Source organism: Oryx dammah, unplaced genomic scaffold (genome assembly GCF_014754425.2).
Source record: "Oryx dammah isolate SB20612 unplaced genomic scaffold, SCBI_Odam_1.1 HiC_scaffold_28, whole genome shotgun sequence".
NCBI lineage: Eukaryota > Metazoa > Chordata > Mammalia > Artiodactyla > Bovidae > Oryx > Oryx dammah.
The window spans coordinates 98,911,989-98,929,769 of NW_024070212.1; the positions used below are offsets into that span (position 1 = coordinate 98,911,989).

Genomic DNA, 17,781 nt, shown 5'->3' on the forward strand with positions numbered 1-17,781 from the left:
ACCATTCTGAAGATCAACCCTGGGATTTCTTTGGAAGGAATGATGCTAAAGCTGAAACTCCAATACTTTGGCCACCTCATGCGAAGAGTTGACTCATTAGAAAAGACTGATGCTGGGAGGGATTGAGGGCAGGAGGAGAAGGGGACGACAGAGGATGAGATGGCTGGATGGCATCATGGACTCGATGGATGTGAGTCTGAGTGAACTCTGGGAGTTGGTGATGGACAGGGAGGCCTGGCGTGCTGCGATTCATGGGGTCGCAAAGAGCCGGACACGACTGAGCAACTGAACTGAACTGATGAAACACATATAGAAATTGTTATAGTTTAGAGATGCTAAAATCTAATTGTCAGGTATCTGCAACACATGTTATATTGCAGTGGATTGCATTACCCTGCCAAAGATCCATGACAGAACCCCAAGTGTTTGATGGCTATATGGATAAGGTGAAGGCATCTATTACATGGAAATTGTCTGTTACTGAATTCATTATGATCATCAGTGAAACACTAATAGCCATCTGATGGGAAGTGGTGATAGCTCTTTCTTTGTAGTGAAGGAAGTTTTAAAATGTGCTCCCAGGATTTCCCTGGTGGTCCAGTAGTTAAGACTGCATGCCTCCAATACAGGGGGCACAGGTTCAATCCTTGGTCAGGGGAACTAAGATCCCACATGCAGCATGGCGTGACCAAAAATTAAAACTAGAATAGAATAGAATAAAATATAATCTCATTGGTATATGGTTTAATAAGTGCTCTTTTGCATTCTTTATGTCAGGAAGAAGTGGTATATATTAACATGTTTCATCTTAGATCTCTTGCTTACTGGTTTTATGTACCCTGAACAGTCACTTCATATCTTTTAGTCCAAGTTTCCTCATTTGTTAAATGGAGGAATATTTACAAATTTTTAATAATTTGCTGTAAGAATTAATTGAGAAGATGCATGTAAAGTGTGTTGCAATATCTCAATAATATTAGCTGTCATTACTAAATCTAGAAACAGACCAAATCTAATTGAAGTAGTGTAGCCATTGTCTAAATGAATGAGAGTTTTTGCACTTTTCCTTCCTTTTTTTTCATGCTATAGAAGTCATTGTCATTACAACCAAGGATGTCCAAAAGACTTTGTGTGCAGACTTCAACAAGATGAAAATGAAGCTAGATATTGTGTGTATTCCTGATGAAGCTGACATGGGAACTGCGGATTCTCTGCGCCACATATATCAGAAACTTAAGGTGAAAAACTTTTTATTGATTTTTTTTTGTTTATTTGTTGAAAATAAATATCATCTTATGTTTTTCCCAATGCATTGCAGTTTACAGTGTGTTTTAAAAAATATTTTCTAGTACCCCATATTTTGTTGCCCATGTTTCAACTGCTGTTTAGTTTGGTTACTAGTAAAGATTTAGACACTCAGTTGTCATAGTCACTAGTTTCCAGTATTTTTCAGTCATAATATATCTTTATAAAAAAGATACATTTCTAATGTACTTCAAAAGATTCCATTTATATAAAGTTAATGAATAAGCAAAACTTAAGTATAGTAGGGGCTTTCCTGGTGGCTCAGCTGATGAAGAATCTGCCTGCAGCGTGGGAGACCTGGGTTCAGTCCTTGGGTTGGGCAGATCCCCTGGAGAAGGGAAAGGCTACCCACTCCAATATTCTAGCCTGGAGATTCCACAGACTGTATAGTCCATGGGGCGTCAAAGAGTTGGACATGACTGAGCGACTTTCACTTTCATTTTCATGTGTAGTAATAGAAATGAGACCACCAGTTGACTCTGCAGATGAGAGATTGAGTGGAAAGAAATAGGAAGAAACTTTCAAAAATTTCAGCTCCTTTACATGATAGTATTTGAAAGTTTAGTCTCCTTTGATTAAGCAGCTAACATGAGCGGGCTTCCCTGGTGGCTCAGTGGTAAAGAATCCTCCTTCCAATGCGGGAAACACAGATTTGATCTCTGATCTGGGAAGATCCCACATGCCTCAGGGCAACTAAGTCCAGGCACCACATCTGTTGAGCCTGTGCTTGAGAGTCTGGGAGCCGCAACTACCGAGCCCACGTGTTGCAGCTACTGAAGCCCCCACACACTAGAGCCCATGCTCCACAGCAAGAGAAGTCACCATAATGAGAAACCTGAGTACCTCAACTAGAGAGTAGCACTCGCTTGCTGCAACTAGAGAAAAGACCGTGTAGCAATGAAGACCCAGCAGAGCCAAAAATAAATAAATAATAAATTATTTTAAAAATTATATAGCAAGTAAATAAAAATTTTAAAAAATTATATAGCGAGCCTGTGGATATGAGGATGCAGTCTCCCCCACGGTTTGTGGCACATAAACTGAGAAAGTTCCACTGCTGACTATTCTAAAATTGATGTCCTTTGGAAAAAATTACATTCTGATAATGTTGCCATCTTATTTGAGTTGGGGAGCAAAATTTCTCCTACTATTTCTGGTGATTGCAAACAGATATTATTTTCTGCATATCTATGCACCAAAGAGCAAAAAATTAATGCAGATATTTACATGGCCTTTCCCTTCCTTTCTGTGCATGCTCCGTTGAGTCTAACTCTTTGCAACCCTGTGGATTGTAGCCAGTTTTTTATTCTTGTCCAGGAAAGAATGCAGGAGAGGGTTGCCATTTCCTACTCCAAGACATCTTCCCAACCCAGGAACTAAACCCTCATCTCTTGAGTCTCCTTCATTGGCAGGCAGATTCTTTTACCACTGAGCCACCAGGGTAGCTGTATACACAGTGCCCATTTACTGTGTATAAATGTATTTTATGTTTATACACAGTAAAATATACAGATATTAAGTATATAGTTTGATGAGTTTTGACAATTATATACACTCAGATTGTGCTGTGGCTCAGTCACTCAACATGTACAACTCTTTGTGACCCTATGGGACTGTAGTCCACCAGGCTCCTCTGTGGATTCCTCATGGGGATTCTCCAGGCAAGAATACTGGAGTGGGTTGCCATGCCCTCCTCCAGGAGATCTTCCCAACCCAGGGATCAAACCTAGATCTCCCACATTGCAGGTGGATTCTTTACCATCTGAGCCACTAGGTTATCATTATACAAATCTAGAATATTTCCATCACCTCTCACAGTTCCTTTGTGCTTCGTTTTAGTTAATCTCCCACCTTTAAAGTCAACTGCTATTCTGATTTCTGTCACCATATGTTATTTTGCTTGTTCATGAACTACATATAAATGAAATCATATAATTTTATTTTCTTTTCTTTTGTTCAACATAGTATTTTTCAAATTCATATTATTACTGGTATAACTAGTTTGTTCTTATTTACTGCTGAGTAGTATTCCATTGAATAAGAATACCACTGTTTACCCATTTTTCTGTTGATGGTCATTTGCATTGTTTCAAAATTTTAGATATTATGAATAAAGCTGTTATGAACATTGTTCTGCAGATCTTTTTGTAAAAATATTATAGTTTGAAAAAAATTACATTATAGTTTTTAGGATTTACTGTATTGAGAAATGCCAGATCGTTTTCTAAGTGGTTGTACATTTTATACTTCTGTCAGCAATGTATAAGAATTGCATTTGCTTCACATCTTCATCAACACTTGGTACTGTCAGTCTTTTTAATTTTAACCATTCTAGTGCGTATTACGTAACACTATCTCATTGTGGTTTTAATTTGCATGTCCCTGATAATAATGATGCTGATCACATTTTCATGTGATTTTTGACCATTTGTATATCTTCATGAAATGTCTGTTCAAGACATTTGCCTTTTTTTTTTCAGTTGTTTGCCTTTTTATTATAGATTATAGAAATTCTTTGTATATTATAGATACAAGCCTTTTGTCAGATATGTGTTGTGAATATTTTCTGCCAGTCTCTGGCTTGCCTTTTTATATTCTTAATGGTGACTTTGATGGCCAAAAGTCTTAAATGTTGATGAAATCCAAATTACTGATTTTTTCTTTTATGGTTAGTACTTTTTTTTTTTTTTTGGCCATACCACGAGGCATGCTGGATCTTAGTTCCCCAACCGGGAATTGAACCTGTGCCCCCTACAGTGGAAGCATGGCATCTTAGCCACTGAACTGCCAGTAAAGTCCCCTGTGGTTGGTGTTTTTTGTATCCTAAGAAATCTTTGCTTACCCGAAGCTTAAAAAGATATTCTTCTGTGTTTACATCTAAAAATGTTATAGGAATAAAGGTTTACTTTTTTCTGTATGAATATTCAGTTGTTCTTGCATCGTTTGTTAAAAAGACCTTCCTTTCCCCATTGAGTTGCTCTGGTGCCTTAGTTGAAAATCAGCTGACTGATTATGTGTGTGCTATTTCTGTTCTCTCTTCTTTGTTCTATTGGTCTGTTTGTCTTGTCTCTGCTTCCGTACTACATTTAATAAAGTCTTGATTATCTTAACTTTATAAAGTTGGTCTTGAAATCAGGTACTGTAAATCTGCCAACTTTGTTCCTTTTCCTTAAGATTGCCTTGATTATTCTAAGTCCTTTGCATTTCCACATAAATTTTAGAATTAGTTTGCCAGTTTTTAGCCAGGAAACGCTTTCTGGATTTTGACTGGCATTGCACTGAATCTTTTGGTCATTTTGGGGGAGAATTGACATCTTAATATTGAATCTTCCAATCCTTGCACATCTACTTATTTAGATTGCCTGTAATTTCTCTCAGTAGTGTTTTTTAAAATAATTTTCAGTATAGAGGTTTTGAGCATCTTTCAGTAATTTTATTCCTATTTCATCAGTTTGATAATATTGTAACTAGTACTTTTCATTCTATTTTCTAATTGTTTGTTACTTGTATATAGCCACACAGCTGGTTTTTATGTATTAGCTTTGTACCCCATGACTTTCTTAAATTGTAGATTCTTTAAGATTGTCTATATACAGCATGTTGCTTGCAAATAAAAACAGTATTATATCTTCCTTTTTAATCTTAATGCCTTTCATTTCTTTTTATTGTCTTATTTACCTGGTAAGGGCTTCCAGAAGTTCAGTGTATATAGACATTTCCTTTTACTTTTTGGCCTTCTTTTGTCTTTCTGTGCTTTCGTACAAGTAGATTTTGGTGCTTCTGATCAGAAGGGAGATCTCTAATACTATCATGTTGGGTGTGTGGCTTTCTTGAGTACAGTTTCTTATTTAAGGAAGAAATGGAGGATTTCACTAGGATAATGAGAAGAGAACTGTGTTCTTTTACAGGCTTAGATGCCAGGTTTACCAAGAAGCTTAGAGTGTTTAGTGGTCTTCCCAGGAGCTGTTTTAGTTACTGTCTAAAAGTTTAGTATGGAGGTATAAACTAGACTCTCTATTCCCTAATCTATAAATCTTAGAAATGTTATTTTTGCCCTAGCCTGGAACTGGAGATCCTGGGATATCCATGCAAATGAGTTCCTATAACCCTTAGAAGCTTGAGAAATAATAGGGGCAACTATTAATAAATAGGAGAGGGCATGAGGTAAAGAGTAGAGTAACTACCAAAAGGACATTTTATTCCCCAGCTACTACCTCTTCTTATGGTTTTGATCACTTCTTATTTTAGGGCTCCTCCTTATCCCTGAGATCAGAATCCTCATTAACTCACTCTGCTGCTGCTGCTGCTGCTAAGTCGCTTCAGTCGTGTCCGACTCTGTGTGACCCCATAGACGGCAGCCCACCAGGCTCCGCCGTCCCTGGGATTCTCCAGGCAAGAACACTGGAGTGGGTTGCCATTTCCTTCTCCAATGCATGAAAGTGAAAAGTGAAAGGGAAGTCACTCAGTCGTGTTCGACTCTTCACGACCCCATGGACTGCAGCCCACCAGGCTCCTCCGTCCATGGGATTTTCCAGGCGAGAGTACAGGAGTAGGGTGCCATTGCCTTCTCCATTAACTCATTCTTCACAGTCTCATTTCTTTTCCTTCCTTACTCCTGTTTCCACATCATTTACACAGCATCCTTTACCTATAATCCTACCTCTGAGCTTTCTTAAGTTGTGACTTTGACTAACAGGTGTCTGTTCTCTTTGCTATCTCTGCTTGGTTTCTCTTGTACCAGTGACTCCTGAAATCCTGGCTTCATCACATCAGCTTGCATTCCGACCTCAAGTAGAAGGCAACAGAACTGACCTGTGGAGGAACATAAGTAGCCTCCTGAATAACCATTAAGAACAAAGTCAAACTTGAGCCAAAATTCAGAACCGTCTGTTTGGGATCAACATGAACTTGTAGGAAGCGCAATGGAAATACATATAAACAGTTGAAGAGTTGAGACAGCCCGAGGAGGCAGTTGTTTGCTAAGGGATGACAAGTAGCTTCTTAAGGGAGAAAGTAACACCTCCAGCTGTGCTGTGGTTTAAAAGCAGTGCTTCTTTGAGCCAATTTATATCTCTTCCCTTTTGCCCACAAGAAAGAAGTGAGAAAGTGAAGTCGCTCAGTCATTTCTGACTCTTTGCAACCAACCCCATGGACTGTAGCCTACCAGGCTTCTCCGTCCATGGAATTTTCCAGACAAGAGTGCTGGAGTGGGTTGTCATTTCCTTCTCCAGGGGATCTTCCCGACCCAGGGATTGAACCCCCGTCTCCTGCATTCCAGGCAGATGCTTTACCATTTGAGCCACCAGGGAAGCTTAAAAGGCGACTTCCTAAACGTTGATTCTTTTTCAATAAGATTTTGGTAGAAGAGAATATTACCTTTGAGTTTTGAGTTTATTAGCTTTTGGTTCTTTTATTTTTACCCACTTCCTACACATTGAGTTTCTCAACTATTACTGTGAGGTTATCCCATGTGGTTTCTGCTTTTCTCAAGAAAGACCACAGTAGTATATTAGCTTTATTTGGCTTCTTTGTTTAAAATGTATTTTACCATTTTAATTTACCATCTTTGTCATTTGCATTGCATTTGCTAAATGTATATGCTTATCGATTATTGGAGGTGGACATCATATCTGCTATGTTGTATTCTTTCAACATATTTCATTTGGTTTTATCCTTGTGGCATTCTTTTCTACTTCATTTTGCCTTATCTCATCATACAATTTCACTGATTTACTGGCTTATCACTTTTTATTTCAGCTGCCCAACCTCTTTCTTTGACTTATCAAAAGATATTATTGGCTCATTCATTCTCCCAGGCCCTGGGTGAGTGAGCTCCATTTTTATAACTGGTGCTGATAATATAAAAGTACTTAGATTTTATATTTTCTTATAGTAGTATTTCATATTTATCAGACTGACAAAGGAGTCAGTCTTACCTGTGTGTGAGCAAACTTTGTCCTACTATTTCTGGTGACTGCAGACAGATGTATTAATATTTTCAACCTACCTGTACACTAAAGAACAAAAAATTCAGATATGTATATGGCCTTTGCCTTCCTTTGTGGATGTGCTCAGTTGTGTCTGACTTTTTGCACTCCTATGGACCGTAGCCCTCCAGGCTCCTCTGTCCATGGAATTCTTCAGGCAAGAATACTGGAGTGGGTTGCCATGCCCTCTTCCAAGGGATCTTCCTGGCCTGGGGACTGAACCCGCATCTCATGTCTCCTGCATTGGCAGGCAGGTTCTTTACCACTAGTGCCACTGGGACAGTACACTATGATTAACTGTAGTCACCAAGTTGTACATTGCATCTCCATGACTTACTTATTTTATGACTGGAAGTTTGTACCTTTTGGCTCCCTTTGCCTATTTCACTTACCTCCCACCCCTGATCTCTGGCAACTACTAGTCTGTTCTTTGTAACTATAAACTTGGCTTTGTTGTTGTTTATTTGTTTTTAGATTCCATGTGTAGGTGAGATTGTATGGTGTTTGTCTTTCTCTGTTTGACTTATTTCAGTTAGCATATGCTTTTAAGTTCCCTCCATGTTGTTGCAGATGCCAAGATTTCACTATTTTTAATGGCTGAATAATATTCCATTGTATGCATATACCACATTTTCTTTATCCATTCATTTGTCCTTGGACACAGGTTGTTTACATATCTTGGCAGTTGTATATATGCTGCAGTGAACATTGGCTAACTTCCCTCTCTTTTTCAGTATTTTCTTGTAAACTAGAGTTTGGATCTAAATTTTAATTAGATTCAGTGTCAACTTTTTTTGACAATAATACTTCATGTGTTTACTTCATATTGCTTTATATTCAGAAATGAAATCAGATATTTATTTTAAAAGCCTTGATTTTGATTATGATGTCAGTCTTATTAAAGTGGTTAAAAAAACAGCCCAAATGGTTTCCTTTTGTGGAACATGTTTATGGACTACAGTCTGGGCTCTAGGAGAAATAGAAGCTTTTAAATTTTATTGAAATTGATTTTTCAGTTTTTCTTTTATTGTGATTTCTGGTTTTTGCTTTAGAAATTATTCCCTATTTTAACATCTTAAAAGAGATTTTCTTAAAATTTCATATAAAAGTTTAATCTTGCTTCTTATATTTCAGGCTCTAATTCACTTAGAATTTTTCCATTTATTTTAGTCATTTAAAATATATCCCAATAAAGTTTTATAATTTTCTTCATAAAAACCTTATTTATCTTTTTTTAGGTTTGTTCCTAGATTGTGTTTTCATGCTCTCTTTTTGTTAGTGTATATATTGTATATGCAAATAATATACATATATATATAATTTTAAGAGTCAAATAGTTACAAGACTTAGAGTAAATAACAAGGGTCTCCTGCACTGTCCTTCCTTGTTTATTATTACTCTTCAGAAGCAACTGCTTTCAGCTCTTCTTTTTTTCCTTCTGATAATGCCCTCAATATTTCTAAGTACCATATTTATACTGCTGTTTTCTTTAAGTTTTAGATATTATCTATTGTAATTCCACTATGGAAAGTAAGGATTTGACTCATTTAGCACCTGTCTGCCCTTCTCCATGTACATAAGCTCCCTCTTTCCTAATTTCCCAATATAGTAGCATCAATTAAATCAATTATGAGGGACTTATTTACAGCTGAGTTATATAGTGTACTAGTGTTATGTCCCCCCCCCCCTTTTTTTTAACATTTATTTATTTGGCTGCTTTGGGTCTTAGTTGCAGCATACAAGACCTTTAGTTGTACCATGTGGGATCTAGTTCCCTGACCAGGGATCAAACCCAGGTCCCCTGCATTGGGATCACCAACTCTTAGCCACTAAACCACCAGGGAAGTCCCTATATTTCCCTTTTTAAAAAATCAACTTTATTGAGTTATAATTTGTGTACAATAAAATACACCCATTTTAAAAGTACAGTTTGATTTTTTTTTTTAAATCAGGTTTATGGAAATATAAATTACATACATAAAATCACCTTTTTTGGTATACCAAGCTTTTTTTTTAAATTTTATTGGAATATAGTTGATCCACAATGTTGTGTTAGCTTCACGCATACAAATAAGTGACCCAATTACACACGTACATATATCCATTCCCCTTCAGACTCCCCCCTGCCCCATAGAGGTTATCATAGAATATTGAGTAGAGTTCCCTGTGCTACACCATAGGTCCATGTTGGTTATCTATCTTATATATAGTAGTGTGTGTGTTGTATACTGAGTTTTGATATAGATATGGAAGATATAGATGTATATTGAAATATATATCAAGATAAAAAAGAAAAGTTCTATCAACTCTTCCAAAAGTTCTGTCAACTGTTCCAAGTTCCTTTTTTAAATACAATGACTTGTTTCTTAGAGTTATTAATTGCCTCCCTTTTAAAGTTGCTTAGTTTTTTGTTTCTATCACTAATTCATCCTCAGATCTTTTAAAAGGAATGAAAAGATGTCAATTTGTTTAAACAATTTAGGTATTCAGTCCATCATTTTTTTTTCTTTTGAGACTGTCCTCCTGGAAGCCATCTATTCTCTCTTGAAATTTCTACTCATTGCTCTAGCCTGCTGCAGATCTGTCATTCTGGGACTTCTTTTCACTATCATTCTGTGAATTCCCTTTTCTCTCCTGTGTTGGATACCCTGGTTCCTAGATCTCACATTTTATTCTTTCTTGGTTTACTCTCCCATTTCAAAGGAACCCAGTCATTATTGGCTTTTTAAAGAGAACATGGAAGGTAAATATTTTGAGAAGTGCATGTTTAAAAATGTTTATTCCATCCTTACTCTTGAATGATAACTTATCTTTGCATACAATTCTAGGTTAAAAATAATATTCTCTCAGAATTTTTTGTCCCAGGAGCAAACAGACAAACGTCCTTGATGGACTCCCTGTGCTATAGGTAGATTTTTTTTTTCTCCAAATTTACCCTTTCACTGAGGTCCCATTTATGCAGAATCTCAGTTCAGACTCCCAGCTTTCATACCAGCTTCAAACTACATCTTTTGGCCCTGTGTAACTGGTGGCTCAGTGGTAAAGAACCTGCCTGCCAATGCAGGAGACGTGGGTTTGATCCCTGGATCAGGAACATCCCCTGGTGAAGGAAATGGCAGCCCACTCCAGTATTCTTGCCTAGGAAATCCCATGGACAGAGGAGCCTGGCAGGCAACGGTCCATGGAGTCTCAAAAGAGCTGGACACACCTTAGCAACTCAGCAATAACAGCAAAATTTTCAACGTAGTTTTCATTTCCTTCTTCAGTTCTGGCACTTGGTATTTTCCTATTCTTTCTCATAAATTTGAATACATTTGGAGTAATTTTTTGTTAGTACCTTATCCATAATTTTTAGGTATTTGTAACTGTTTTAGGGTTACTAGTCCATGAGATTTCCAACACTAGAAGCCTCCATGCTATACACTTAATATGCATTATTTGATTTAATCCTCCAACTGCACTCTGAGGTATGTTGTCTTTATCTCCATTTTTTCTTTTCTTTTTTTTTTTTTGCAAAGATATCCCATATTTATGAATTAGAAAAGTTAATATTGTTAAAGTGTCCAAACTAACCAAAGCAGCCTACAGATTCAGTGCCATCACTGTCAAAGATCCAGTAACATTGTTTACAGAAATTGAAAAAAAATCCTAAAATTCATATGGAATCACAAGTGTACTTTTCCTGAATCATATTTTTTGTTTTTACATTTTTTTCAAGATCTTGTAATAGCCTGTAATGGAAAAGAATCTTAAGAATATATATATATATATATATATGAACTGAATTCATATATAAATACATCTTAAGAATATTTTTTATATATACGTGTATATATAAGCTGAATCTTTGTTCCCATTTTACAGGTGAGGAAAGTAGAGCTCATAGAGGTTGAATAACTTTCCTACACTTCAGGTGGAAAGAAAGACTGTACATTAGGTGCCAAAGTCTACTGCTAAGTCGCTTCAGTTGTGTCTGACTCTGTGCGACCCCATAGATGATAGACAGCAGCCCACCAGGCTTCCCCGTCCCTGGGATCCTCCAGGCAAGAATACTAGAGTGGGTTGCCATTTCCCTCTCCAATGCATGAAAGTGAAAAATGAAAGTGAAGCCGCTTAGTCGTGTCCGACTCCTAGCGACCCCATGAACAGCAGCCTACCAGGCTTCTCTCTCCATGGGATTTGCCAGGCAAGAGTACTGGAGTGGGTTGCCATTGCCTTCTCCTAAGTGCATTGACTGATTGAGGGATTAATAGGATCATGTCTGCTGGGTACAGTCAGATGGCACTTATCTCCTCGGAAATTGAACTTTTATTTGAGAGTGCAGTACTAGAGTGGGTTAAGAACATGGTGGGATTCCCAGGTGGCTCAGTGGTAAAGAATCCACCTGCCAGTGCAGGGGATGCAGGAGACACAAGTTTGATCCCTCGGTCTGGAAGATCCCCTGGAGGAGGAAAGGGCAACTCACTCCAGTATTCTTTCCAGGGAAATCCCATGGGCAGAGAAGCTTGACAGGCTACAGTCCCTGGGTTCCCAAACAATCGGACACGACTGGGCAACTGAGCACAGAGTTACAGTACTGTGCGGCTCCAGAGGAAACTGCTTAGCTCGCTTATTGACGCTTTCTAATTGATTCTTGTAGGAAGAATAGGAATTTGTGATGGTGTGGAGATGAGGAAATGTAGATGTTACTAGTATGAAGGAGGAATTACTACAAAGCTGAGATATGAGGGGATATTTTTACCTCCAAGTTGTGTAATCTGAAGGCCTCACCCAGTGTTGAGCATATATACCTTTAAAACTTATACTCAAGTCTATGTTTTTTTGAGATGTACTAAAAAATAAAACATATCAATTAAATAACTTAATTGGTACTCTTTTTTCTTTCTGGGTTGCTGTTGTTCAGTCACTAAGTCATGTCTGACTCTGTGACCCATGGACTACAGCACCAGACTTCCCTGTCCTTCAGTATATCTCAGAATTTTCTCATACTCATGTCCATAGAACCAGTCATACTATACAGTCATCTCATCCTCTGTCACCCCCTTCTCCTCCTGCCTTTAGTCTTTCCCAGCATCAGGGTCTTTCCCATGGGATGCTCTTTGCATCAGATGGCCAAAGTATTGGAGCTTCAGCTTCAGTGTCAGTCTTTCCAATGAATATTCAGGGTTGATTTCCTTTAGGATTGACTGATTTGATCTTGCAGTTCAGTGGACTGCACCACAATTCAAAAGCATCAGTTTTTTGGTGTTCGGCCCTTCTTGATGGTCCAACTGTCACATCCATACATGACTACTGGAAAAACCATAGCTTTGACTATACAGACCTTTGTTGGCAAGGTGATGTCTCTGCTTTTTAAATATTCTGTCTAGATTTGTCATAGCTTTCCTTCCAAAGAGCAAGCATCTTTTAATTTCATGGCTGCAGTTACTGTCTGTATTAATTTTGGAGCCCAAAAAGATAAAATATGTCACTGTTTCCAGTTTTCCCCCTTCTGTTTGCCATGAAGCGATGGGACTGGATGTCATGATCTTAGTTTTTTGAATTTGAGTTTTAAGCCAGCTTTTTCACTCTTTCTGGATGGCAGCCTGAATTATACCCATTTAAGGTTAATTTGATCTTTTTTTTTTTAAGTTGAACAATTTGGAAGAGAACAGAAAAGTAGATGAAAGATGAAAGTGAGAAGCAACAGCGACCTGCTTTGTATTAACAGCTGATTATTCACACAAGATCTCTCTCTGCAGCCAGTTGAGCACTTTTAGGGATAATTAAATTGGCTAAAGCTTTATAAATGAGTACATTTGAGAAATTAATTAATTTACTTCTATTCTTAGAGACTACTCTAAAGTAGGGAGTTAATTTATTGGCTAAATATCAGGATGTAAGTTTCATTTTCTGTGGAGTTACCTAGAACATTTTCTCTGAAGATTGCAAGGGAAATCTTTCATATTTACTGTGTGTGTCTGGCCTGTGTTTCTGATCCCTACAGCCACCTTGATAGGTAGATGGTATTACTCTGTTCTGCATTTGAGAAACCTCATACTCAGAGAGCTTAAATAACCTGCTCCAAATCCCATCCCTGGTTAGGTGCTGAGCCAGAGCTAGAACCCAGTCCTGGATTTTGAGATGCATTTGTGCATTTCAGATGCCCATGCTTTTTTTACTTTATCATGTAGTCCAAAAGTCTACTTTAGACTTTTGGCTTTAGAACAAGTTCAGTGGTCTGGTATTTTTCAGAATTATATTTTCCTCTTCTTTTTATGTGGTTGATAGTTATTTTTATATATAGGACTCTTTTAAAGTATGCGATGTAGTGTAGAACTCTTAAATATTTTTATGTAAAACATTAAAAATTAGCAAATCTACCGAGACTCAGGGAACTATGTTGTCTTCCAAGAGTTCTGCTTTTGTTCCTTGATATTTTTCTAAAGTGGAGGGAGACCCAGTGTTGTAGGGAAATTTTCTGTTCTGTTTAGAGCCATATGAACAAGAAGCCTGGCTCTTCTTGTGCAGGAGGAGCACTGTCTCTTGTGCAGGAAGTAAGGATTCAGTCTGTGATCACCACATAAAGCAAAGCTGCCCGAGTCCTTGGACATTGAGCCTGACTTACATTAGATGCTCCTCTGATTGTCTGAAGTAATTAGGCTTTGGTGCCATTTTTGTGCTTTAGAAACAATGCCACGATTCCTTAGGTACATATTTTGAGAACAGGTTAGTGAAGTATATTTGAGAAGCCTCAGCAGACTAAATCCACAGTGGCGTTCTGTAACCTGTGGTTAAAGCATTTATATTGCAGATCTCATGGCTTCCTTTAATTTAGAGATTGTGGAGCTGATAATTTTCTATTTAATCTAGACAGGAATCTTTCTGTGGCCTCAGGCAAGCCTCATTTACCCTCTGCCTCAGTTTCACAACCAAGAAAATAGGGATAATAATACCAACACACTAGTTAGAGGTTTAGTTATTTAAGTCCTTTGATGTCAAAAAAGAACTATTGTTATATGTCTTATGAAACACCTAGCATGCTACAACAAAGAACAAACTATGCTGATGAAATCCCCATTGGAGAGACAGCTTATTAGAAAGCTTGAGCGTATGTGCTATTTTTAGATGTTCAAAAAGCTAAGTGCAAGTTGTTTTCAGTTGAATGTTTGATGTCTGTAATAAATTATAAATCTCTGTCATTCTTTCCTGGAACCTTTCATTTTGCCCAGGGATTTGTTTTTGGCAGATTTTTATCTTCTTGAAAAGAATGAGTACAATTTGGTCAGGGTAACATCTGAGAACTTGGCCCCAACTTGCCTGAAGACTTTTAAGTGGCAACTTTCCTTCTTATGACTGCTTTGGTGGGCTGAGGTTGCCTGGGAGGGCCTCAGTATATCCCCGAATATGCCTTTGCTGAACCTACTGGTGGCATAGTGAAAAGCCCAGGAGTTATAACAGAAACAAGTTAAAAAGTTAATTGAGAGAATTTTTGAACATTTTTTCCCATTCCCCACCCCTACTCTGGGAAATCTCGATGGAGCTTTTCTTTTGACTGTAGTAATTTAATATATGTATTCACAAGCTTGAAATGTTTTCATTCTATCCTTGTTGGAACTCCGGTCTATAGGATAGGATTTTGCAGCCCTGTACCATATTCAGTAGCCAGAAAAAACTTTCAAGTTCTGTGTGAGTTTGATTCCTTTGAGTCTCTTTTCTTCTACTGGAAAACTTTCATGGAATGAGGGCTGTAGGGTAGGAGGGAATTGTGATAATAAGGATTATGATAGAAAGCCCAGGGTGTCATCATAAGCTCTCGATACCTTGGGTGACAAGTAGCCCACATGGCTTAGGTTTTTTTGAAACTCTTGGTAGGACCACCTATCCTGCTCTGAATCATAAGGTAACCATAGCCTGACCAGTGAAATGGACCCATGTGTACAATCTGTGGGAAGTCAGTAAGCATTCTGTCAGCATGACCAGAGTTCATTTGAAGTAGCCTGTAGCTACCCAACCTTTTTTCAGCTCTTACTTTAGGTATCATCCTCTCCAACAAGCTTTCCCTAGCTTTCTATGTCTAAGATTGGGTTAGCTGCCATTTTTCTGTAATCATAGAGAGAATTTAAATTATCTGTTATAGCATCATCTCCCTTCACTAGACTGTGGAATAAGAACCATATCTGGACCTCTCAGAGAGGCCCAGAGAAGATGTTCAATATTTGTTAATGAATAACAGACAGAGGTAAGCTCTTCGTAAACATTTGGAACAAGCTTCTTACTCCTTTAATATAGACACAGATGTTTATGTGAGCCTAAGTGTGAGTGGATGAGATTCAATGATTGTAGACCAGAGGGATCATAACACTGGCTGCTTGGCGTTCACTGTATTTACATCTTAAGTTCCCACCAAGCCTTAAGTTTACTGACGTTGCTAGGCCTCTATCCCAAGCAAGTTATCCCAGAGGGAGGGTTATTTTATTTTATTGGAGGGGTAGGGTGGCATAGTGAAAAGAATACAGACTTTCAAAGGAAATCCAAAAAAGAGGATATATGTATATGTATAGTTGATTCACTTTGCAATATAGCAGAAATTACACAACATTGTAAAGCAACTGCACTCCAATAAAAATTAATTTGAAAAAAGAATGAGAACTATTAACTTCAAAACAAATTTTATGAAAACTTTACTGTAAAAAAAATACTTAAGAGCATATTAAATTTTCACATTGCGTAATACATGTGGGTACCATGTGGAATCCAGAACCTTTGCTACCTCTCATCACCTGACTTTAGTAGTTTTCATGTTTGACTTCTTTCTGTAGTAAAACAAGGTCTAACCCAGAACACTGTAGGTACCCACATTACAGTAGTTACCATACAGTACTTTAATTTTGGTTACATGACTCCCTTCCCCACTGGATAGTGAGCTCCTGGTGGGTAGGGTTGGCATCTTGCTCACCTCTCTTCTTTCAGAGAAAAGTATCTAATGAAAGTAGGAAAACAATACACCTGGTCACATTAGGGATTCAATATGTATATGTTTTTTTAATTAATAGGATATTTTAAAATGAGACGTTAGAGATAGTGCAATTATTGGTAGTGCCAAGGAAGAGTATGACAAAATGGTTGAGTGAAGTGGAGAAAAAAATAATCAGAAGTGAGGTCAAGGAACCCTAACAATGAGGATGTTGACATTTTACTGAGGTGATAAAAGAAGGAATGAAAGGAAGATAGTTTTAAAGACTTTCAAAAAAATACTTAGTATTTCTAGCTCAGAGTTTATTCCTAAAAATATTAGTGCCCTGCCTGCCTCTTCTCATAGCCTTTTCCATAAAGGTAATCACATCCTTTTCTTTTAGCTACTTATTTTGGTATTCACCCGTGTATCTCTAGATAACATGCTTAAATTGTTACTTTCGATTATAGACACTATTTATTGATTCCCTGCTATGAAGCATAAGGATTTTGCTCCTTCTAATATAGTTATGGGCTTCCCTAGTGGCTCAGTGGTAGAGAAACCGCTTGCCAATGCAGGAAGCTTGGGTTCCTGGGTCAGAAAGATCCCTGCAGAAGGAAATGGCAACCCACTCCAGTATTCTTGCCTGGGAAATCCCATGGACAGAGGAACCATGGGGTCACAAAAGATTCAGATGTGACTTAGAGACTAAACAACAACAACAACAATATAGTTATATTGTAACTTTAGAAGATAAAGATTTAGTGTTTATTGACTGTGTAGTTTGACCATGTATACTGTTGAGCCTTGTAGTCATCTACAGTTTTTTTCCTTTACCACACCATTTTCTTTTTTTTTTTTTTGCCTGAAGGGTAATTATCATAGCTTGTCCTTTCCCAAGCTTCATTTTCTATGAACTTTCTTTTGCCACACCATGGGGCATGCCAGATCTTCCCTGACCCATTCCCCTTGCTTTGGGAGTGCAGAATCTTTAACTGCTGGACCACCAAGGAAGTCCTTCTATGCACTTACTGATTAACCCCAACCTTTTTACTAGTTGTCTAACCATCTAAGATATTTAGACTCTTTTGCTATTCTATCAATTTCATCTTCCTAAAGAAGTCTCTCCCAGAGTTGCAGTGATTGCCTTACATGCCTGGTGCTCAGCTATCATTCTGTCATTTCCCTTCATCATCATGAGGATTTACTTTGCCTCTTTTCTTCAGTTTCCTGGAATCCTTATTTTCCTTTTTCTTGGTGTACTTCCCTTGTTTTCTGAAAAACTTACTAGCGCTTCCTGACAAAATTTGTTTTGGAGCTAATTTTTTTGAGATTTTGCCAGCCTGAAAAATCTCCTTATTCTACCCTCATACTTGATTGATAAGTTTGACAAGGTATATAATTCTCAGTTGAAAAGCTGATCCTTAAGAATTTTGAAGACTTTGACCCATTGCCTTTACCTTCCAGTGTTGTTAAGTCTTAAAGTTTTATCATTACTAACCTTTTAAATCTGATCACCTGTTTCTCTGGAAATTTGCATTATCTTCTCTTTGT

The 17,781-nt window shown here is 37.7% G+C and overlaps 1 protein-coding gene across 2 annotated transcripts in view; it reads left to right on the forward strand.

Moving 5' to 3' along the window:
* Window positions 1-17,781, forward strand: part of EIF2B3 (eukaryotic translation initiation factor 2B subunit gamma) — a 118,009-nt gene that overhangs the window by 12,375 nt on the left and 87,853 nt on the right. For both annotated transcript variants that reach the window (XM_040231322.1, XM_040231323.1), the window contains exon 3: window positions 1,090-1,238. In XM_040231322.1, the coding sequence (XP_040087256.1) occupies window positions 1,090-1,238 (149 nt within the window). The remainder of the gene's footprint in view (window positions 1-1,089; window positions 1,239-17,781) is intronic.